Source organism: Tiliqua scincoides, chromosome 8, assembly GCF_035046505.1.
Source record: "Tiliqua scincoides isolate rTilSci1 chromosome 8, rTilSci1.hap2, whole genome shotgun sequence".
Taxonomy (NCBI): Eukaryota; Metazoa; Chordata; class Lepidosauria; order Squamata; family Scincidae; genus Tiliqua; species Tiliqua scincoides.
In genome coordinates, this window is record NC_089828.1 from 32,318,318 (window position 1) to 32,343,437 (window position 25,120).

General features: G+C 44.2%; 1 protein-coding gene across 2 annotated transcripts; it reads right to left on the reverse strand.

Moving 5' to 3' along the window:
• SUGP1 (SURP and G-patch domain containing 1) lies at positions 1 to 24,212 on the reverse strand. Of its 2 annotated transcripts, none has more exons than XM_066635501.1 (14): positions 24,122 to 24,212; positions 18,990 to 19,161; positions 15,172 to 15,275; positions 14,598 to 14,825; positions 12,639 to 12,762; positions 11,311 to 11,423; positions 9,501 to 9,612; positions 7,897 to 8,210; positions 6,062 to 6,168; positions 4,950 to 5,127; positions 4,299 to 4,405; positions 3,640 to 3,785; positions 1,968 to 2,097; positions 1 to 1,200 (listed from the first exon to the last, which is right to left on the reverse strand). In XM_066635501.1, the coding sequence occupies exons 1-14, from the start codon at positions 24,138 to 24,140 to the stop codon at positions 1,174 to 1,176; spliced, it is 1,881 nt and encodes a 626-aa protein (XP_066491598.1). In that variant the 5' UTR covers positions 24,141 to 24,212; the 3' UTR covers positions 1 to 1,173. The 2 variants fall into 2 exon arrangements, with proteins under 2 accessions (XP_066491598.1, XP_066491597.1); XM_066635500.1 differs by having other exon boundaries at positions 9,501 to 9,624.
• Between the last annotated feature and the right edge of the window lie 908 nt (positions 24,213 to 25,120).

Below are 25,120 nucleotides of genomic sequence, written 5' to 3' on the forward strand. Positions count from 1 at the left end.
TTGTACCATTTTATAGCTTTATTAATCTGTCAAAAGCCAAAAGCATTAATTCTACAGCTCCATGAGATTAAACAGGAAAAACAAAATAAAACTGAAAAGCTTCCAAAAAATACTAGAAGTGGCACAATTTCTTTTGGTTATTTGGGGAAAGAAAAAACAGGAATACAAACCCAAAACACTGGTGTAATGGTGTCTGTGTGCACATGTAGGAGAGAAGGAAGGAAGGACTATAGTTTTCTGGTCTGGAAATCATCACCCCCCACTTTCACACGTGCAGTCCAAAACTCCTCCTTTGGGGTATCCCTGCACACCTCTTAGTGTCACTTCTCCTTTTTAGGATACAGCAGTGAGAACTCAGATAAAGAGATTCTCACTTTGGCTTCAGGACTGGTGTTGCACAGTACTAAATCTTCTTTTTAAAAAAGGAAGGAGGTATCACTTGACCTACAAAGCATTGCTAAATCTATGTTTGTGACATCTTCTCATTTCCCAATTAGGAAACAGGGACAGAACTAAGTCCTGAAAGGGAGGAAAAACTCTCAAAAGATTCTTCCACCTTTTCTTACACTGCAATCCAAACCTTGATTTTAGAATCAGAGGGGGAACCATCCAACAGCCTCATGACTGTTTGGAGAGGTTAACTTATTCTCGACATCCTACTACCTCTTTGTATGCCATCCCCTGCCTGCTACCTTGCATGCACTCAGGGACCCAGTTGGCACTACATACACAGCACCTGCAATGCCCATCCCCAACCAACATTGATCAACAGCACTTAAGTGGCTAGTCCCTAATGCTGGGGATAGGGAAAGGACCCACAGTGAAACTAAATAACGTGCACTACTTGACAAATATTTTGAGACCAATACACACCCTGCCAGGCATCTGAGGTGATGGTTGATTGTTCTCTGACCAGACCCCCATTCAACCCTGCCCCTCCTTGACCTTGAAAGGGCCACGTGTGTGCTTGAGCATCTTCGCAGAGCTCCCTTTTATAAGCAGGCAAACAGGTTTGAGTGTCTAAGAGGGAAGGAGAGACAGGGCTGGAACTTTAATTTTAGAATAGAATACTTCAACAACAACAAAAGAAGTGGGGGAAAAGATGCTGATTTCACAACATATCACAGTACAACAAACCACTGCTTTGACGGATGGGAAGGAAGCGCCACCAAGTCAGTAGTATGGACGTCGAGGATTATTCTGTGGAAAAGGAACACCATGTTATGTGATGTCAATCTGATTCTAAGAGCTGGGACCTGAATTTTGGGTTAGTTTTTCGCTTCCCTTCCCATCTAGTTTTCTTTGGCGACATTGTCATTTGAGACTGTATGTGCTGATTGTGTTGGCAGAAAGCCCTGATGTGCCCCCTCCCAGAGCACCACAGATTCCCTGCTCTGTCAAATGACTGCACCCTCCTTTGCTGCCCCTTAACCTGCATTTCCTGCCCAGATCTCCTGCTCCTTTAACTCCGCCCATTCTGTCTTGCTCTTGCTGTCCCTTTTGGAAAACCTCTGTGGTGCCACCTCTTTTGCTTTCATAAAATCCCTCCTCAAATCCTTTTTGTTTCTCAAAATCTCTGGTATGACTCCTTCATCCTGGTACCCTTCTATAACAAAGCACATGTAACTGGGAAAAAAACACATATTTTTCCCCAAATACCCTGCCTCAATCTCCTTAGTGCTTATTTTTCTAGATTTTGGTGCCTGCCCAAAGCGTTTCACAAATAACAAAGCATAATTAGAACAACAAAGAGTGGGGTGCCACCCTCCTCCCTGCATTCTCAGAAGGGAAGAAATCACAAATTAGGTCAAGGACTGAGCCACGTATGACCACTGGGTAGGCACACATACTATGCAAAGTTGCTGATCTACCCCTTACGATAAAGAAAAAAGTTGCGGTTTTTTGAGGCAGCAGGGGAGGCTTCGGTTTCTAGGAAAAGAACATGCGACTGGCATCGGCAGCCTTACCAATGGGTTAGGCCGAAACCTGTAGGCCAGCATCATCCTCTTGCGGAAGGCCTCGTACTCGTCATCCTCCCTGGTCAGGTCAGCGGGACGATCAATCCCAAATCCTGCTCCGTCCACTGCCGTGACTCCTCTGTATTTCAAAAAGGTCAAGTTTATCCTCTGTGTGCACAATTGCCAAAAAGGGAGACACTCAAGGGCCCTGATCCTTGGGAAATGGAACCATGCTTGGGAAGAGTTCTTTGGAGGGGAGAAGAATAGTATGTTCTCTTTTAATCAGATATGGAACAGCAGGGAAGGGATAGTTGTAAGATGTTGGAGATGGCTCTGTTTCTTAAAACTATTTGTTAGTCACCCTTCCTTCACTTAAAAATTAAAACAATTCAACAATAAAAACTATTCAGTGAAAACCAAAATAGAGGGCAACACACAGAAGGCTAGCAAAATAATCCAAGTAGTCAAGTAATCCTTGGCTATAACTCATGACAGTTATGCAGAACCTCCATGTTGAGAGACAGTGTACCTCTGAATACCAGTTGCTGGGGACAGGAAGAGCAGGGGTCAGCTGTGGCCTTCATGCCCTGGTTACAGGCTTCAGAACAGTTAATTAGTCACTGTGGGAAGCAGGATTCTAACCAATATGGACATTTACTTTGAACCAGCAGGCTTGCATTTATGCAGAAGTAGTCTATAAATGATTCTCTCTGTATTACAAAATGGATTATGTTGCATTTTTAATGTTTCTTATATAATTCAGAGGCACTGATTCCTATAGTAATCTTAATTTAGTTAGTATCGTCAAAACCTTTTTTAGTTATGTTAAATTTTATGTACAATGCCTAATGCATTGTAATACATATCATATTTTACAACTGCATAGATTTCAGTAGAGTAAATTGTGGCTACCAGATGCTATGCCAAGAACAGCAACATTTTTTTAATCCTTGCACCAACATTAATATAGACACATCAAAATATTCAGATGAACACAAAATTGTTCAAATTTAGTTCACAGTGTGATTTGCCACAATGCCTTAATGGAGCCTCCATATTACAAGGAAACTTATCTCTGAATATCAATTGCTAGGGAGAAGACTATTGCCTTCACACCTTGTTACATTCTTACAAATTAAAAGAGAAAAAAATAGGAGACATGAATTTTTCACACACAACCCTAAGATGGTAAATAGAAGGGTGGATTACGGTTGCTAGAGGACAAGGAGTTCATTCCACAGCTTCAGTGACTGACAGACGTTATTTCACAGGGAGCTGGAACCCAAAGCAGGGTCTGAGAAAAGGATTGGAATGGGAGGGACAAAAATCAGAAGACAGTCTCTAAGACAGGGGTGCTCAAACTTTCAACTTTAGGGATGCTGGACCTTTAACAAGTGTATAGAAGCCAGAATTTCAGCAGGTGCAACTTTTCATCCCACAGATGACAAGCTGCACCTGCTGAAATTATCTCTCCTACACAATTTTAAAGGTCCAGGATCCCTAAAGTTGAAAGTTTGAGCACCCCTGCTCTAAGATATAAGAGAACCAGACCATGAAAATCTTGGGATACACAAGAGCTTGGGCTGGCTGCAAAGGAACTATGGGAAAGAGGGTGAGCCTGCATGTAAACACGGAACGTGGCTGCAAAAAAGCCATACTGAAAAAAGAGAGAGGTGCATACTTGTTGACTGGTGCCTTAATTCCTTGGCCATCACTGCCCAAGCCTTCACCTTCCTTCCAGCCCATTTTCATCAGCATCTGGTAACCGATATTCTCCACTGTCAGCTTGAACTCCTTGTACTCCGAATAATCAGGTTCACGACCTTCCTGCAGGGCAAGCAGAGATAAACAGTTGCAGCAGCCCGATACAGCACCTGACCGCCAGGTCCAAGCTAAATCAGTTATTGGTCTATACACTGAGTGGTAGCAGTTCTCCAGGGTCTCAGGCAGCCCTACTTGGAGGTGGCAGGGAATGAACTGGAGACTTTTTGTAGGCATTCTGCCAGTGAACTATGGCACTCGGGAATAAGGGGGCTTGTGCTGAATCAGACCCTTCGTCACCTAACTCACTACTGTCTACACTGACAGCAGCATTGCAGGGTGTTGGACACAGGTCTTTCCTAGCACACCATGGAAATGGCAGGTATTGATTCAGGGACCTGCTGCATGCAAAGCAGGTTCATGACCATTGAGCTACAGCCCAACACCCCATCATGTGGAGTGCCTGGAGAAAGAACTCATTCCCTTGCCCACTATGCAACAGACTCAGTAAAGAGTCAAATGGAATTCAAATTGTGTGCCCATCTGGCCCATTCAAAAGACCAGGCACAAAGCACCTACCTTCAGTGCTTTGAAGGTTTCCATGAACTTCTCCAGCTCATCAGGTGGCAGGAAGTCCCCAATGAAGTGCTTTCCTCGGCCCATCTGAGTTAGCTGCTCTGCCCATTCTGAGGAAGGGCAAGATGGAAAGGTGACAAATACAAGAGATGAGTGCATTTGATTTAAGCACATTTATAGCCTGCCTTTCTGCTACTAAGCTTCCAAGATCAAAATAAAAGCTCCAACAGAAAAATCAAGATATATGCATACTGCATGTGTTTATATGCTATATCTTGATCCAAATATCAATGATATATTCCTTGGTTGAAGAACAGATGTGCAGAAAACATGGGAAAAAAATTATCCTGTGATAGCCAGCATTGGGAAACACCATATAGTATATGCCCAAACCAGGAAGTTCTGTGCCCTGCGGCTTGTGACATCAAGAAAGCCCTGGATTGCAGTGAACATATGAACATCCCACACAAGTCAAAACTCTTGGATGTATTTGCCCACGGGGTGAGTGAATGACATTTGATCTAGGCCTTAAGTAAATGAGTGTTGCCTTTATCTGTACCTTTCCCAGCTCTACATATAATGCAAACCTATCCTACAGTGATGCCTTTGCCTCCCTCTGCCCAGTTTGACATGCACAGCTTCCCCGCCATGCACCTCGCGTCTTGTCCATCTCCATGCGCCGCAGCTGATGTTCCCATGTGCCCAGCTCATTGTCCACCTCCTCGTCACTGTCATAGCCATGCTGGTGTTCTTTGACTGTCTTCTCCCACATGATCTGCATCTCCTGCATGGCTTGCTTGTGCTTCATAATCATGTCATACATTTGCTGCATCTGGAGTGGTGGAGAGACCCCCAAAAGAGGAACCGGCTAAACAACCACTTTAAAAAACAGAGACTACGAATCCCAGTAGTTCCATTTCTGCCTGCCCAGACTGAGCAACCGTGCTCCTCCAATCCCCTGCTGGCATTTCCTGGGAATAGCACCCAGATCCAAACTTCCAATTTCTTCCCAAACTAAAGCTGGAGGCACACTAGTGCCTACGTCCCAAGAAGTCACAGTTTCCTACCAGGATAGTCATCCAGAGTGACTTATCCAGAAAGTGAACAGGCCATGACCTCTGATGGTTGGGTAATTCTGCTGCGTGTTTCCACTGGGAGCAAATCAATGAACCAAATTCAAACTGCAGACACCCCAAAATTGCCACTGCCTACACCACAGGATTATTCGAAAGACTGACTAGCCAAAACATTGAGTCAGAGAGAAGCACAGTGAATAACTCTCTCTGTGAACAGGTCTTGTGATCTTGGGAAGATGTAATCATGTGAAATTTATTTCTCCCTGCACACAGTTGAGGAGGTGATCGGGAAGGTAAAACTTGCAGCAGCCTTTTAAAAAAAACAAACACCCTTTGGACTGTAGTTCAATGAAGAAAAGCAGCAACAAAAGCTGTGACTACGGACTTGTCACATCTTGCAATATTTACAGGAATTCCAATAAACACAAAGTTGCAGACTGCATTTATCTGAACATAACATTTCAGCCATTTCAACATGGCAGACATTTCTTTAGTTTGGCAGTCTGAATGTAAATCAACACCCACCCACAATAAAATCCCTATCTATTTAGAGCCCTAGGAAACTTTCCAGTCAGAAATCCTTGCCTTGCCTCCACCTTCAACCATATCACTGGTGGAGATCAGGCTATCCTGCACTGCAACTCACTGGTGCTTCCAAAAAAGCCCCAGATGGACAAGATACCAGTTTACCTCCTGTTGCTCCTTCAGCTGCTTCTTCTGGGCATCCGAGAGTTCTGTCACACCCACTAGTCCAACAGGCTTCCCCTTCTCATAGCCAAGGCCCTTGAGGTCTTTCTCTGAAACAGGTCAAGTATTGAAAAACATTAATGCCAGAGCCACAGTGCTTAAAATCCTACACCTTGTGTTCTTTCCATAGCTTCAAACCAGACTTCCCAATAGACTCCAACACAGTTGGTTTTGACAAATCACCATCATCTCCAGTAGACAAGCAGAAGGAGGCTTTGCTGTTGGAGAGAGTGCTTGAAGAAGATGCCATAGGCCTACACTTCAGTAACCATACCAGCTGCCTGCCCACCTTGCCCAAGAGGAGAGGAAAGAATAAAAGCTGCCTTATACTGCCTAACATCCTGCAATGAGTTACGCCCCCTCACAAGCCAAATTATGGACTTACGGGACCATAAAACTTAGAACTCTCCTCTGTAAATTATAAATCTGAACAATAAACATTGCTTTAGGTCATATGTGCCTACCAGAGTCTATCCACTGAAGAGATAATTGAGAAAGACTCAATTTCAAGGTTTTTAACACATGCAAGAAAATACCATGGAAGACACCAGCCAAAATCTCAGAAACCAAGGGAGAAGGTGGAACAAGATTTTAACTGGGCAGTGAGTGCAGAGAAAACAGGGATGGGACTTTAGTTCTTTGCAAAACTCATCACCATTCTCTGTGCTAACAGGATGTCTCCAGGCACATTTCCCAGTACAATTAAACAACAGTTTTAGAAGAACACTTAAGGAATCATCTCCTCTCACTAATCCTGCCCCATCAGACCACTGGAGGGAGGGTCTTCCTCAAGTTCTACCACCACTAGATGTTCTGTTGCTGGGTACACCACAGTAGCATACCAATGGGGGGGAGAAAGAGTCTGCCCTGAGTGTCTCATACAACTGCTCAAGGCCTCCATCTCAAGATCCCCTGGTGGACGCTGGGTCTACCAGCCATTTGAAGTAAACAGTAGACCCTGGCCTCCACTGGGGGATCTTGAGACAAAGGCCAGGTCCTCCCATAGCTTCTGGGGGAGAGGCCAGGTCTATCAGTGACTTCAAGTGACCTGCCCTGGATGTTCAATACCCTAGGTATGCCACTGAAGCTCCAAGTACCCTAGCTGGCTTATTTCTTTCCACTGTTCCTGCACTCCCCAATTGTTTTCATTTGTTAGTATTTTAAATTTTGTCCAACAAGAGGCAGAAGGACAGCATAGATGCCTTTTAAATACATTACAAATACCATCCCCAAATACCAATAGTTTTGCAAAAATGTGAAACACTACATAGTTGGGGAAAACCTGCATAATTTATACAGGTCACAGAGTTCAGCCACTCTTGGTGCAGAATCCACGGCACCCTGATTAAGGCCCACTGTGTGCTGTAGTGTCACTTTAGCTGGGAAAATAAATTTACGCTTTTGGCTGCCTCTCTGTCTCCCCCAGGGCCAGATGGAAAACAGCCTGCAGAAGCACACAAGTGTGAGGGGGGAGGGGGAAGCTTGGGATGTAGACATTAGATTTTCCACCACAGTGCCTCTTGAAAAGAAATCAGATTTAAATCACCCCAAGGGGAGACCATAATAGGTAGCAGCACAGCAGGGCTCGAGAGATCGCTACGGGGAGGGGAGACGCGATAAGATCCCATCCTTGCAAGTGTCAACTGAGATAAACAGTTTTATCTGGCATTGCACTCTGGGAGAATTAGCTGCTTAAGATAAGGCAGGGCAGCTCAGTGGGGAGCACACAGATAACCGATAAAAGCGCCACCACAGTCCCAAACACAGCAACCGCTAACCTGACAACGGGGTAGGTGACTGGTCTTCAGTTTGCTGAGCAAGCTCTGGAGGAGGCAGATCCACCTTCTCCTCCTCTGGCCCCCACCTGCTTTTCCGTTTCTTTTTTGAAGCAGCCACTGCCACCTGCTTCGCCAAGGGAGCTGGCGGTGGTGGTGTCACCACCAAGCAGGACGGTGCCGCCCCTTCAGCCTTGCGCTTCAAATTAGTATCTAGCACGGGCGGAAGTCCCTCGGCATAGTCGTTGGCTTTCCGGAACTCCTCCAGCTTTCGCCGATAATACTTGTAGCCTGCGCTGTTGGGCTCATATAGAAACCTGCATGTGTGAGTCAAAGGACAGGTAAGAACTTAGTTACCATATGCAAAATAGTTCTATTCATTGCCATCAACACAGTGCTTTCAAAGAATGACATGACAGACTTAAACAAGGAAAACTGGGATGTCTGCTCCTAAAAAAGGGATAGGGCCCAGATTCCAATTCAATGGGAAAGCAGCGGCCCTCCTACCTACCACTGCAATCAGGTAATCCCCACAGTAATGGTGTAACAAAAGAGAGAGGTTGCCCCAGATAGGTGTTCTGAACGTCACTGAATATTTAACTGGTCAGTTTCCACTGTCCCAGTCTCACAAAGTATCTTATGTGTCTAGCTACTGGCCTCTCCCACAAAAACTCTTAATGCATTACAATATAGATCAGGGGTGTCCACAGTTTTTGGCAGGAGGGCCACATCATCTCTCTGACACTGTGTTGGGGGCCGGGAAAAAAAGAATTAATTCACATTTAAAATTTGCACAAATTTACATCATTTTACATAAATGAATATATTAAAGATGAACTGATATGAATCTATGAAGGTCTTGCAATAGCTCAAGGCCTATAAAAGGCCTTGCACAAAGCAAGGCTGGCCTTTCTTTTGCTGCCGCTGCTGCATCACAGACATGAAACAGCGAGCAGTGGGGGAAGCCCTCATCCCACAGCTCATGTGAGAGGTCAAACAGTCGCCTTCACGCTGAGAGCAGTTGCGTTAGGCCAGTGTGGGCTCCAACAATTCTCTGGAGGGCCAGAGGCCCATTGGAGACTGGGGGCTCCCTGAGGGCTGCATTGAGAGGCCTCGAGGGCCGCAAGTGGCCCCAGGGCCGGGGTTTGGGCACCCCTGATATAGATCAACACCAAGTTATCTTTTTCGACTGTAACACTGAATTATGTGACTCTGCTTCCATACAGAATATCCATATGGTGCCACCTTACCCCCTTCTTTCAAAACCCGCCTTTCTCACAAACCTCTTGGTTTATCCCCCGAATCATCACTCCAAATAACCAGTGTAATGTAGCAACATTTCCAAGCATTTGTTCCTCCCTCTATTATTTCCTTGTTGTCTCTTAAACTGCAAGCTCCTTGCAGGAGGGGAACTGTCTATTTAAGGCCCCATATTTTAGGCCATATATTAGGCCCCTATATATAGGCCGTCCTATATTATAGGATGACGACCTGCTATTAATATTAAATAATTTATATACAATTAGGGAGGTCAAGAATTCTCTCTCTCACACACACACACACACAGATTTCCTCACAGAGGAATCTCTGCCTCCCATACTCTCTACCTGAAATTCTCATTATCACGATGGTTCTTCAAGGCGACCATTTCCACCACAGGGCCACCATCCGCCACAGACTTGGCGAGCTTCTCTGCACAGTCCTTGGTCTCTTCATCCTCTGGGGGTGAAACTTTAAGCAGGCTGTCAGTACGGGGCCCCCAAATCACACACCCAACAGCCACAAGTTCAATCTGGCTTTAATAACCCCAAGGGAATGGAATAAGTGGGAAGAGGAGGGTTTAAATTTCTTTTTATTCTCCTTTGTTATTAAAAGCATAGACAGAAAAAAAATTAAGCAAAATGGTTGTTAATTTACATATCTGAGAAAGGCTAGGGAAGTTTTGGCTCAGGAGCAGGTAAGCTGTGTTCACCGTACATTTGTTTTTGTCCAAAGCTTTGAGAAAGCTTTTCATAAGACTTGCTAGAATCTGAAAATGGCACAGTGACATTTTCTCCAGAGTCTGTCCCAGTAAGTATCTAAGGCTGCAATCCTAACCACACTTTCCTGAGAGTAAGCCCCACTGAACAAAATAGAATTTACTTCTGAGTAGGCCTGTTTAGGCTTGTGCCCCAACTCTATTTTGTGGATGTACATAACTTTTCGTGTTTGCTTTTTAAGCATCTGCAGAACTCAGACCACATACAGGGCCCAATCCTATCCAACTTTGCAGCATAGATTGTTTCCTTACCTTGAGGAGGCCTCTGACTGCCTCCACACCACAGGATGCAGTGCACACGCTGCTGGCACAGCTGCATTGGCACTGGAAAGTTAGGATTGGCAGTCAGATAATCAGCAGGAAAACAGAACCCTAAATATGAATGTTCAGGGATTCTTAACCAGGGGTATCCATACCCCTTGGGAGTATGGAAACCAAATGATGGGGATATGGAACTTGATCTCGCAAGAATTTTTAAAATTATTACATTAGACCAGTGTTTCTCAAACTGTGGGTCAGGACCCACTAGGTGGGTCGTGAACCAATTCCAGGTGGGTCCCCATTCATTTCAATGTTTTATTTTTAATATATTAAACTTGATGCTACCATAGTATGTGACTGCATTTGGGGAAATGTTACAGACCTGTACTTTTAACAAGCTACTATGTGTGTGTTCTGTTAACAATGATAGTCAATGGGACTTAATCCTGGGTAAGTGTGAGTAGGATTGCAGCCTAGGATTGTAGAAAATGTTCCTGCTTGTTGACATCACTTCCGGTGGGTCCTGACAGATTCTCATTTTAAAAAGTGGGTCCCAGTGCTAAATGTGCGAGAACCACCACATTAGATTATTAGCTATCACCACTATCAATACGGATTGAAACATTCTTAGCTATCCATATAGCTTCAATGGGACGGACTCCCAGGTAAGTGTATACAAGACTGCAGCCCAAGTCAAATAAGCTACGAATTAATTTTGCATATTGGTACATACAAGAATCCAAAAGCAAAACATATACTTTGCTTTTAGAGTATGGATGTGTATGTCACAGCAAGGATTTATATGAGGCACTCCTACCTGCGTGACAAAGGGGAATGTCTCATCCTAGAAGAAGCACTCCCTTCTATATAATACAGGTAGAAGAAATCTTCCAAGATAATGCTATCCATAGTTACTACAAGTTGTTGTGTTAGGAGGATTTTTTTAAAAATCTGCGCCCCAAATAATTGGGGAATAACACTCACTTTCTTTTAGCCAATTAAGGGTTTTCCAATGATTCAATACTGCTGCCCTAACATACACATATACATATGCCTGCATAAGCATGTGAAGTGGCATACAGGTTAGCCCAAGCCATGGGGGCACATACTCTTCTTACCTTTCCCACTTTTCCCATAAAAGGTCCCCTCTGCGTCTTGACCCTTCTTCCACATCTCTGCCAGTTTCTTTCTGTAGTAGAGAAACTCTGGGCTGCTCTTATCATGCAGAAACCTGAGGTAGGAAAAAACAATGTGAGGGAAGTGGGGGCACTGGAGAGCCTTCATGTGGCTGGGTGGGGCACAGCAGGAGTAAAAGATGATGACACCATCAAGGAACATGCATACTAGCACTAAGGACCAAGGTATAAGGTACCAAGAGTTTGAACAAGGGGACCTGAAAGCAAGGCCCAGGTGTCTTGTTTTGTGGGCCACCAGGGTAGCTCTCAGGCACACTGATCTGATCATTGTTGCTCTGTAGCACCACACAGAAAGCAGTCACAGAACTCACCAGTCTGGCTGAACCAGGTGATTTTGAGGGCCAAAAGGGGCTTAGCTGGCCTGATACAACGACCTGTGCCTCACCTGGACTACTTGCATTGGATTATGTCACCTAATTTGGGGTCTTCAGAATGATGGTTGTGGCCTTGAGGATTCTTTGAACTACAGACCCCAACTACCTCCAGCCTCCTTCACTGCCATCTCTGAAACCCACAGACCATGCTACTCACCTCTGGTCCCTCTAACCGACAACCAGAAAAGGTGCAGAATGGTGCAAACAAAATGATCAAGGAACTAAAGCACCATCCTGATAACAGAAAGGCTAAAGCACTTAGGGTTTTTTAGTTTAAGAAAAAAAGAGATGCCCAAGGGGGAAGATTACAGCATTATAAAATTATGTAGTGCGGAGAAAGTGGGTTGAGAGTAGCTTTCCTCCCCTGCTAATACTGAAACTTGGACTCATTCAGTGACGGGCACTAGATTCAAGACAAGGCAAAAAAAGAGCATTCCCACACAATGCAGAATTCACTGGATTTGCTGCAAGAAGATATGGCAACAGACACTAGCCTAGACAGCTTTAGAGGAAAGTAGACAATGTCATGGAGAATAAGTCAATGGAACTCCATGTTCAGAGGCAGTGTGCCACTGGATAAAGGTAGCTGGGGGATAAACAAGAGGAAAGAGCTGTTGCCTTCTTGCACTTTTTGTGAGCTTACTGGAAGCATGTGTTTGGTTATTATAAGAAACAGAATGGTGGACTAGGTGAACCTTTGTGTGTCCCAGAAAGGGTTTTCTGACATTCTTAACCAGTACTCCTATGGATCCAAAGGTCAACTGCTTACAAGTCTGATTTTGTGTGATAGCAACACAAAATTTCCCATTCTAAACATGCATTTATCCTGTCTGACAGTGTTCTTGAGAAAACAAAACCAAAATATAAGGTACATACGCAAATGTGGGGTTATCTTTGCAATCCTCCAGCGCAACTTTCTCCAGATCTGGTCCCCCTTCAGCTACTACCCTGGCCAGCTTTTCCACAACTCGACGGGTCTTGATGTCCTCTGGGGGTAAAACTTTAAGCAGGCTGTCAGTACTGGGGCTCAACTCACACACCCAACAGGCACATTACTTCTAAGAACCACAGCAGGAGGTACAAGTCAAGGTAGGAAAAGGGGGGGTGGAACGAGGAGAAAGAGGATGAAGTGACGGAACAACAGCAGACAACATAAGCCCGATGCTTTTATTGAGAAAAGACTCTGATATGTGCAGAACTGGCCTATCAACAGCTATTGGCCATGTACCTAACAATGGTCAGAGGCAGTATCTCTAGCCATTTTCAACCACTGTGCCGTGGCACACGTTGATGTGTTGCGAGTGGTCCACAAGTGTGCCACAGGAATTTGGAGGAAGGTCATTTATTAGTAGGGCCAATGGGGGATGTGAGCGTCCCACTGGTAGCATGGTGAGCCCACTGGTAGCGTGGTGAGCCTTGTCAATTGTCAAAAACCTGATAGTGTGCCTTGATACTTTTAGTGCCTTTTCAGTGTCTCCTGAGATGAAAAAGGTTGAAAATTGCTGCTCTGGAGGTATGTGACAGAGATGGCTATAACCTCCATGCCTTGCTTGCAAGATCCCAGAGCTTTTGTTGCAAGTGAGTGCTGGTTTATACAGACCTAGCACAGCTGTATTAAAAAAAAAACATCTTATGGAACCCTCCCACACAGGATGAGGATCAGCCACTAGTTCATACCAGTGCTCTCCCTTCAAAGAGCTCAACACAGCACACACCAAGTTATTTACATGCTAAGGGATCCAAGGACAGGAAAACCCCTGGGACAGACAACAACAGACATCCAGAGTGGATGGATAGGCCAGGTTCTGCTCTGTTGCCAAATTGTTTTACAGAACTGCCTTGTATGCAAAAGATTCCAGGTTAAATCCCAGGCATATCCAATTAAAGGATCAGGTAGCAATGATGAGGAAGTTTCCTGCACGAGAGCTTGCAGTTTCAGACAGTCAAGAACAGAAAATACTGAGCCATCTGAACTGAACATCTGACTCAGCAGGGAGGTAACTTCTTATGGCCAGCTGCTGTACTTCAAACATGGGCTGCATTTTTTTTTAATCTAGAAAACATGCGGAAGTGACATTTCCAGCATGTTGCTAGCATGCTTCCAGTGCAGTTATTTTTAAAATGGCAAAATGGTGTTCCGTCATTGAAACCTACTGTATGGTGCTTGCTATGTATTCGCCATACACTGCGTACAATGGAGGCTGCCATATTCCTCCATTTGATTTGACAGAAAAAGCATGATGGTGGCCAATTTTTCCAGCTCTGAGCTTGCTTGGAGAAACTCTAGCATGACTAGCATGCTAGTACCTAAAAAATAACACGACCCAAGTGCGCTGGAAGCTTTAAAAAAACCTCTCTCTAGCACTAGAAACTAAAGAAAAGAATGCAGCCATGGAGAGCCAAACTCTGGCAGCAGTAACACAAGAAGCTGGGAAGTAACTTGGGAAGAACAGTCCAGGAAAGAACCTTCCAGGAAATTAACAAGGTCATCCTCTCAGTTAACAGGTCTTAAGTGTCTCTTGCCACACTGAAACAGAAGGGAAACTGTGGACCTGGCCAAATTCAACACTTCACCAGGCCTCCATAACCCACAAGACAGGCACAGGACTTCACAGGGCACTATCTCAGTACGAGACGTGTGAGAGAATGTATGACTTAGCAAACTCCTTGTGGCAGGGATGGTTCTGATTCTCTGTGCAGTGTACAGTGAAATTATCAGCCTCCAAACTTTATGACTGGAAGCTCTTTGGGGCAGGGGCCTGTTCTTTTGTATGTGGTAAAGTATCATGCAAGCTCATGGTGCTGCAACAGCAACATATCTGAGGCAGGACTTACTTTTGATCTCCAGCCACTGCTCATAGTCATCCTCTTCCTCCTCATCAGGAGACTGGAAAACGCTCAAGCGGTTGGTCACAGGTGTCTGTTTGGAATGGGTGTAGTTTTTGACTTGATTCAGCATACTGCTGACGCTGAAGTTGGGGCGCTTCCCACTCAGGGGTTTCTTTGCAGTGGCTGAAGCTGAGGCGTTCAATGCAGTTGTGTTGGAAGAACTGGAGGAAGCATCTAGGAGATGGAATAAAAGATGGGCATTGGTTGATGTGAGCCGCTGCAGTGCAGAGGCTAGAAACATGAGCTAGATGTCCCCAGTCTGAATCTCATACCAGGAATTCACCAAGCAGACTTAGGCAGGTTACAGCCTACCCATTACAATATGGCTAGAATAATAAGAGATCTACTTTACAGGGCAATTGTTTGAAATTACCAAGACTCCATATCTGAAGTGCTTTGATTTTCAGGATGTAAGTTTCTAAAAGTACAACATCCACCAAAACCACGAGCTTCCCAGTTTGATCAGGATCTGGGGAAGAACAAGTTGGAGGCCTAAGTGTTTTTAATGGAAGACACTTACCACTACCAGTTTTTTCCTTCTGCAGTTTGAGGAACTGCTGCAGGAAGCTGCCATCATTGGCAAACTTGTTTGAGACAGGGCTGTCACCATCTCCACTGTCATCACTGGAAGACAAGTGAGGCAGTGTTAAAATTTCATAGCATTAACTACTGAGAACAAAACGCAGGACTAGGTGGTGTTTTGGTTCTATTCTGCAAGGCAGCCTGCCCCCTGCCTTGTCTCCACACCTCCCACATCCTGGTCAAGTAAATATCCTGGAAAGGGCATTCTAAAAGGGAAATGCCAGGCTAGATGAAATTGGTTGATTCAGCCTGAATTAAGTCAGCTAAACCCCATGCCTTATAAGACAACTTTAAGCCAGCCTGGCAGTCTGAGCAACATAAAGTTGCAATACAGACTTGTTCTGCCTCTGGCCTGCTGTCAGATCAATTCCCCTGGCACTCAACCATACTCTGTACCAGTTGCACCTTCTACCACTATCCCCCCACTCCCTGACTTCCCCAGCACTATATCCCATTGGGATACTCAACCCCAGTCTGGCACCACTGCATATGATTATCCCAGCCAAAGTTAATGTGCAATGCCTGCCTGACAGGGATTTTTGTATGGATCACAAATAAGATTACAAACAGGCTCAATTCCCAGCATTTTCACTTAACAGGATCTCAGATCAGGGAGGTGACAAGGAAGGACAGGGTTGTAATCATGGGGGACTTCAATTATCCTCATATTGACTGGGTCAATTTGTGTTCTGGTCACAAAAAGAAGACAGGATTCCTTGACGTGCTAAATGACTGTGCCTTAGAGCAGCTAGTCATAGAGCCCACCAGAGGACAGGTGACTCTGGATTTAATATTGTGTGGTACACATGACCTGGTTAGAGATGTCAATGTTACGGAGCCATTGGATCCGTTTCGACGTGCACGTCGGGGGAAGAATACCGGGCAAATCTCTCACAAAAACCCTTGACTTCCGACGGGCGGACTTCCCTCAAATGAGGAGGCTGGTTAGATGGAGGTTGAAAGGGAAGGTAAAAAGAGTCCAATCTCTCCAGAGTGCATGGAGGCTGCTTAAAACAACAGTAATAGAGGCCCAGCAGAGGTGTATACCACAAAGAAATAAGGGTTCCACTAAATCCAGGAGGGTGCCTGCATGGCTAGCGAGCCAAGTTAGAGAGGCTGTAAAGGGCAAGGAAGCTTCCTTCCGTAAATGGAAGTCTTGCCCTAATGAGGAGGATAAAAAGGAACATAAACTGTGGCAAAAGAAATGTAAGAAGGTGATATGGGAGGCCAAGCAAGACTATGAGGAACGCATGGCCAGCAACATTAAGGGGAATAATAAAAGCTTCTTCAAATATGTTAGAAGCAGGAAACCGGCCAGAGAAGTGGTTGGCCCTCTGGATGGTGAGGGAGGGAAAGGGAAGATATTAAGAGATGGCAGAGAAATTAAATGAGTTCTTCGCATCTGTCTTCATGGCAGAAGACCTCAGGCAGATACCGCTGCCCGAACAGCCCCTCCTGACCGAGGAATTAAGTCAGATAGAGGTTAAAAGAGAAGATTTTTCAGACCTCATTGATAAATTAAAGATCAATAAGTCACCGGGCCCTGATGGCATCCACCCAAGAGTTATTAAGGAATTAAAGAATGAAGTTGCTGATCTCTTGACTAGGATATGCAACTTGTCCCTCAAAACGGCCACGGTGCCAGAAGATTGGAGGATAGCAAATGTCACACCTATCTTTAAAAAGGGAAAGAGGGGGGACCCGGGAAACTTTGGGCTGGTCAGCCTAACATCTATACCAGGTAAGATGGTGGAATGCCTCATCAAAGATAGGATCTCAAAACACATAAACGAACAGGCCTTGCTGAGGGAGAATCAGCATGGCTTCTGTAAGGGTAAGTCTTACCTCACAAACCTTATAGAATTCTTTGAAAAGGTCAACAGGCATGTGGATGCAGGAGAACCCATGGACATTATATATCTGGACTTTCAGAAGGCTTTTGACATGGTCCCTCACCAAAGGCTACTAAAAAAACTCAACAGTCAGGGAATTAGAGTAAAGGTCCTCTCCTGGATTGAGACCTGGTTGAAGGCCAGGAAACAGAGAGTGGGTATCAATGGGAAATTTTCACAATGGAGAGAAGTGAAAAGCGGTGTGCCCCAAGGATCTGTCCTGGGTCCGGTGCTTTTCAACCTCTTCATAAATGACCTGGAGACAGGGTTGAGCAGTGAGGTGGCAAAGTTTGCAGACGACACCAAACTTTTCTGAGTGGTGAAGACCAGAAGTGATTGTGAGGAGCTCCAGAAGGATCTCTCCTGACTGGCAGAATGGCAGGTGCGTTTCAATGTCAGTAAGTGTAAGGTCATGCACATTGGGGCAAAAAATCAAAACTTCACATATAGGCTGATGGGTTCTGAGCTGTCTGTGACAGATCAGGAGAGAGATCTTGGGGTGGTGGTGGACAGGTCGATGAAAGTGTCGACTCAATGTGCGGCGGCAGTTAAGAAGGCCAATTCTATGCTTGGGATCATTAGAAAAGGTATTGAGAACAAAATGGCTAATATTATAATGCCGTTGTACAAATCGATGGCAAGGCCACACCTGGAGAATTGTGTCCAGTTCTGGTTGCCGCATCTCAAAAAAGACATAGTGGAAATGGAAAAGGTGCAAAAGAGAGCGACTAAGATGATTACGGGGCTGGGGCACCGTCCTTATGAGGAAAGGCTATGGCGTTTGGGCCTCTTCAGCCTAGAAGAGAGGCACCTCAGGGGGGACATGATTGAGACATACAAAATTATGCAGGGGATGGACAGAGTGGATAGAGAGATGCTCTTTACGCTCTCACATAACACCAGAACCAGGGGACATCCACTAAAATTGAGTGTTGGGAGAGTTAGAACAGACAAAAGAAAATATTTCTTTACTCAGCGTGTGGCTGGTCTGTGGAACTCCTTGCCACAGGACGTGGTGACGGTATCTGGCCTGGATGCCTTTAAAAGGGGATTGGACAAGTTTCTGGAGGAAAAATCCATTACAGGTTACAAGCCATGATGTGCATGTACAACCTCCTGATTTTAGAAATGGGCTATGTCAGAATGCCAGAATTAGGTCCCTTATTATCTGGTGTGCTCCCTGGGGCATTTGGTGGGCTGCTGTGAGATATAGGAAGCTGGACTAGATGGGCCTATGGCCTGATCCAGTGGGGCTGTTCTTATGTTCTCAGTGGCAAAATAGCAGGACTAAATGGTGAACAGGGAGGGCCAAGGAAATGCTGCTTGAACTATCAGGGTGTCCCATGAAAAGCACATTATGTCTTTTCTTGAAGCTATACTTCAGTATGAGAAGGGCCTGACAGCCCCTTGGCACCATAAAGGAAGGGATCAATAAAGAGAGCATTTTATTTTTCAATAAAATAAGGGTGGGAAATTATATAGAGAAACTATATATAAGAAAGTAAAGGTCAAGAACAATGCCATTTTTTAATGTTAAATATTCATAATGGTAGCATACTGTCAACCATAAGGGTCCCAAGACAGTTCAACAATAATAACACAGAAACAGTTTTGTTTGTTTTTAAGTACCAACTAATAATAATTTTAAACCACCACCTATTACAAAAATCAAAGAAAACAGCAGTTAGAGCACTGGCAAAAAAGTAGGAGTGTTATAGAAACACTTAAGTAATACTAGTCACTTACACTTTTGGAGAAACTTAAGTGATAGGTCTATGGCCCCCTACCCAGTCAGTATAAGTGACTCTCCCCTCCCCAGTCAGAATATCATATAAAGGACAAAACATGATTCACTCATACGCACTCGCTAGCTTGAGAGGCTTGCTGGCTGACTAAATGATTCCGTTTGGCTTGCCGTTCCATCTTGGCCTCTATCTCCCGCTTCTTCTGAGCTATCAGTTTCTCCTGATGGAGAATATTCACATTGGTCTTCACTGATTTGGGCATCATGGCTCCAAACCACCGGCTGGTTTTCCCTGGTGGTACAGGGGGAGGAAAAGTAGAGGAAGAAACATGAATCCTTTTTAGAGGAAGGGGGGAAAAAGAACTACATACCACTCACAACACAAGACATTGCTCACCGCGTGATCAACAGATCCATAACTGGACTGATACAAATTCAGAATCCAGGGAGGAATGATGTCATTTGTCAGATTATTCCACCATAGAGAAAATTAAGATTTCCTACACATACTAAGCTACCAGGACAAAAAGCAGTCATAGCTCAGGGGAAGAGAGCTTGTTTGCATGCAGAGAGTCCTGGGTTCAATCTCCAGCAGCTTCAAGTCAAACCAGATAATAACGGCTTATGTTCACATCCATGGGGGAACTATGCGGCAGAGCATGCATTTTGGGTACTTTACATGTCAGAAATCTCAGGAGCTATTTGCTGGGAAAGACCTCTCTCTGCCTGAAATTTTGGACAGCTGTCATCAGTGCGGACAGACTGGGACTTTTCAATTTGTTGTTGTTGTTCCAAGTACCATTTTTCTGAGTACCACTTTTGCAGGTACAGTTTCTCTATGTACTGCCAGACAATGCTGCTATGCATGCAAGTGAGCAACTTGTCCTACAGGATCAGTCTTGATAACCTCACCTCCTGCACCTCCCACATCCTGGCACTGCAGCAAGGCAGGTCAAGTAAATATCCTGGAAAGAGGGCACTTTTCCCCAGAAGCTCCAGAAGGAAAAGGTCTCGTCAGCTGCTGGTGCCTCCCAATCTCCCTTCTGTTCTGCATTCTCCTTGCCTGACTTGGGCCTCTTGTGGCAGTGAGGGAGAGGTGGCCTGGTCCACACACCTGCCTGGTAGCTTCAGGTCAGACTGAGGTCCCTGTGACTATGGGCTCAAGCACCACCTACCATACTGTGAAGTACCACCCACTGGTGCAAGGACCATGGGTTGAAAAACGCTAGAATAGATAATTCAGAACTAACCAAACAAATGTTCTGACTAGATAGAAAGTTGCTTCATATATTTTCAAGAGCATCATAGCTTAGTGACAGAGCACAGGTTTTCTATACACAAGGTCCCAGGCTCGATTCCCAGCATTTTCACTTAACAGAATCTCAGTGGCCAAACAGCAGGACTAAATGGTGAACAGGGAGCCAAGAAAATGTTGCTTGAATAATCTGGGTGTCCTCTGAAAAGCACATTATGTCTTTTCTTGAAGCTATACTTCAGTGTGAGAAGGGCCCGTCAGCCCCTTGGCACCATAAAGAAAGAGATCAATAAAGAGATCATTTTTCAATAAAATAAGGTGGGAAATTATATAGAGAAATTATATATAAGAAAGTAATGGTCAAGAACAATGCCATTTTTTAATGTTAAATTATTCACAATGACAGCATACTGTTTGTCAACCATAATGGTCCCAAGACCATTCACAATAATAACACAGAAACAGTTTTGTTTGTTTTTAAGTACCAATGAATATAACAACTGAATTTTAAACCACCAACACCTATTACAAAAATCAAAGAAAACAGCAGTTGGAGCACTGGCAAGAAATTAGGCTCAAAGCTGCCAGGTAAAATAAAAAGACAAAAGGAGTGGCCCATTTGTTTTTTTTTCTTTCAAAGGGGAATAATATGCATCTGATGAAGCTAGTTCTAGTCCAAAGGCTGAAGCCATAACAAGACTACTAGTCTAAGATACCACAAGGCACTCTGTTGCTGCTACCCTATGCGTCCTTATCAAAGTAGTCAGTCCTACAGCATAGCAAGAATAACTTCTACACAAACACAAATGGAATTGCGTTGTACCACAGGTGCCCCTCTCCACCTTAGGTTTATACTCAAACATCAATCATCTTAATCTGTTCAATCCATATTTAAAAGATGAGAAAGATATTGATTACACTGCATAACACAAAAATTGCTTATTTTGAATTTTTAATGTTTCATATACAATTCAGAGGTGCTGATTCCAACTGTAATCTTAGTTTTCTTGTACCTTCAAAACTTTTTTAGTTATCATAAATTTTGTATTTTTATTGAACACATTGCCTAATATGTTGCAATATACATCATATTATATAACTGCATAGATTTTGGAGTACTGTTAACTATTGATGTTACACTAAAGGGAGCAACAATTTTGAAATTCTTGCACCAAAATTAATAGACACATCAAAACAAACACAAAATTGTTCTAATTTTGTTACCAAATTAAAGCCAATTTCAATTATTGAATAACTGTATTAAAACTTTGAACAACAACATTTTCAAAACAACTAAACATCAACAACCAAAGGTGTTATTTAAAGACAGACTGATCAGATTGGGAGCCCAATCCTATGGAGTGCATACTGGCGCGCACTGTTACAAACATGCCATAAGGCATGTTTGTGGGCTCTAGCTCTGGTGCTCCACTGGTGCTAGCCCAACACTGGTCAGAGGTAGATGTGTGGGGGGGGGGGGCAGGTAGGGAGAAGGCATTTCAGGGAAGGGAGAGGTGGAGGGAAGGCAGGGAGGAGGCATTCTGGGGGAAGGGAGCGGGGCGGGAAGGAGGAGCCGGCCGCCCAACACAAAGGCTCTGAATTCTACGCCAACCTTTGGGTCGACGTAGAATCAAGGTGCACCACTGCGGGGCTACTCGCTTTACCTGGGGGAAGAGGACAAAAGTCCTCTTCTCCCAAGGAGGCAGTGGTTGCAGTAGCAGACATTTTCGGCACCGCTGCAGCCCCATGTACCGGGCAGCTCAGAATTGGGCTGTAAGTTACAAACCTAAACACATTTACTAGGGAGTAAGTTCCACAGAGCGGTGGGAACAACTAACAAGTAAGAATGCACAAGATCAGGCTGTAATACAAGGAGACAGATATTGCAGATTACAAAGGCCTACAAAATTGAGGGTCAGAAAAGTTTTTTCCAAACTTTATGGTGGTTTGATATGAATTTGGGGCGCCGATTCCAAAAATGGCATCCGTTTTGCCCTATCACATCTAGTTTTGCAGATATAGTATAGCCTCTTTAGTGAATGGGTCAAACAACTTCCTCATGAGGAAGCCATGGTGTAGGCTTCCTCATGAGGAAGTTGTTTGAACCATTCACTAAAGAGGCTATGCCGTGTCTCCAAAACTAGACATGATAGGGCAAAACAGATGCTATTTTTTGAATCGGCACCCCAAATATACCCAGGAATTGGTGTAACGTTTAAGGAAGTAAAATGTGTGTTGGCCTGTGTTATTTGTTACGTTGATGTTAAATATTTTAAAATCCCTTCCCAAATTTAAATCCAATGTTTGAACTGAGTATATGAACAGATGAACAGCAGCAACAAGGAGAAGTGGTCAGTGCCTCAACAGATTAGAATCCTACTCCAGGCCCCTTTCTGCATCCCAGAAGACTCAAACACATAACTAAAACATCAGTGTTTTGAACAACATAACTTTAAATAATTAAGGGTACAATCCTAACCCAAATTCCAGCACCAACATAAGGGCAACGCAGCTTCAAGGTAAGAGAACAAACATTCCCTTACTTTGAGGAGGCCTCCATGAGTGCCCCCCAACTGCAGGATACAGCACATATCCCTTTGGCACAACTATGCCAGTGCTGGAAAGTTGGTTAGGATTGGGGTCAAAAATATTTAAATAAAATAAATTATCATAAGAAATAATTAAAAACAACTTTAAAAAGATCATTGAGGATGAAAGTTGTTCTGGTTTTAATCAGATCAATCAATTTTTAGAAGAGAGAAAAATGATGTGCTACTAGTTCCGTTCTTTTTAATCTACTAAATTCCAAACTCATTCACAATGAAATTTTTAAAACAAAGTAACAGAAAACCCCACTATTTAAATGCTGAACTGATTAACGGTAAAGCTCCACTGGATCCTGAGGCTCCATGTCAGGCCATTTGCCCAACATGGAGATTCTTCATTCTACACTGACCTTTGGGTTGTCATAGAATCAAGTAGCCCATTGCGGGCTACTCGCTTAGTCCCCTTCTTTCAAGGAGGGGGTGATGGCTGCAGCAGCAGCAGCCACTTTCCATGCCGCTGCAGCCCCGCATTCTGGGCTGCTCAGGAGACCAGGCTGTTAGGGTGTAAAACTGCAATCCTAAACTCATTTGCTATTGCATAAGTCCAGGGTGACCAGGTGTCCTCTTTTTCCAGGACACATCCTCTTTTTTAACCTCATGTTCTGGAAAAGAACTTAGATATCTTTCTTTTCCCTGAAAGTGGGTCCCCGCAGGCAGTGCATAGCTTTCTTGTAATTAATAAATTATTTGTAACAAATTATACATAATATAGTTTTAAATTTAATAATAAATAATATACTGTTAAATTAACCGCATGATATCAATATACTAGTGTTTTTCGCTTTTATTTTGTCATACCCTACATTTTTCTTGGATGTCCTACATTGTGGTCCTCTTTTGCAGTGATAACATCTGGTCACCCTTTATAAGTCCCACTGAACATAGCAGCACTTACTTCCTATCTTAGCGTTGCATTGTAAGACTATGGCTGGAATCCAAACCACACTTTCCTGAGAGTAAGCCCCATTGAACAAAATAGAACTTACTTCTGAGTAGACCTGGTCAGGACTGTGCCCTATGTTGTTGGAGCCATTTGAACATTTAAGTACAGCAAACACTGAATTGTACAGTGGCAGTTCATTTTTTTTAAAAAAAGCTGGAAAAAAAGCAAAAATTAAGAACCCGGATCAGGACATCCATTAGTAGGGCCAAAAGGGAGGGGGGACATTATAGGGGAGAGGAACTGGATGAAGAAAAAGGTACACACTCCAGTGTTTAGAGGCAGCAGGTACAGCAACACTGGAGGCTCTGAGAGGCCTAGGAGGAGGAGGGGCTTTGAAGCCACAGCTAGTCTGTGGAGCTGAATCCAAAACAATGGGGAGAACAGAAGGGAGCGGGGGGTTTGCTAGACCAGGTCTCGGAGGGGGGAAGAGGAGGACTGAGGAGCTCACCTGGCACATCCTTGTCCATGACTGTAGGTTGTCCCTACCTTTCTCCTGTCCCACAATGCACTTCGCGCCCAGCCACCACCACCCCTCCCGACAGACGCAAGTGATAGCCCAGCCTCTACCGCCGCGGGGAATTATGGACCAGGTGGAGGGGGAAGACAATCAATGCAAAGCTTGCTGGGAATTGTAGTCCACGTCTGGAATGTGGCAAGGGACACGGGGTGGGATGCTAATCCCTTCGGGTCCAGACGGCTGATCTTTGTTGCTGTGGGTCATCCGCTCGCATATTCATTTCAAACACTGGGGACTGAGAGGTTCACGTGTAATTTGGGGGGGGGGGTGGCAGGGGAAAGACTACGATTCCCATCAGCCCCAGGAAAGAGTGCGGAAGGGGAAAGGAGAGAGGAGGGACAGCCCATAAAGGCTCCGAGCCTGTTATCCTATCCACACTTACATGGGAGTAATCCCCATTGACTATAATGAAGCTTACTTCTGAGTAGACATGCATATGCTTGGGCTCTTAATTATTAAAACCAGTTGTTTGTAATGGTATTTTATACCTTTTAGCATTAATGATTAATATTACACTATTGGTAATAAGCCTTAGCAGTGTTTCCTCAAACTGTGGGTCGTGAGCCAATTATAGGTGGGTCCCCATTCATTTCAATATTTTGTTCTTAATATATCAGACTTGATGCACCCATGGTATGTGACTGCATTTGGGGAAATGTTACAGATTTGTACTTTTAACAGGCTGCTATGTATATTCCTTTAACAATGATAGTCAATAGGACTTACCCCTGGGTAAGTGTGGGTAGAATTGCAGCCTAGGATCCTTACAATTTTTCCTGCTTGATGATGTCACTGCCAGTTGTGACATCATTCCCAAGGGTCATGACAGATTCTCATTCTAAAAAGTGAGTCCTGATGCTAAAAGTTTGAGAACCACTGCAGATTATTGAACATTTTCAAGAAACTGTATGTTTATTTTATTAACACTAA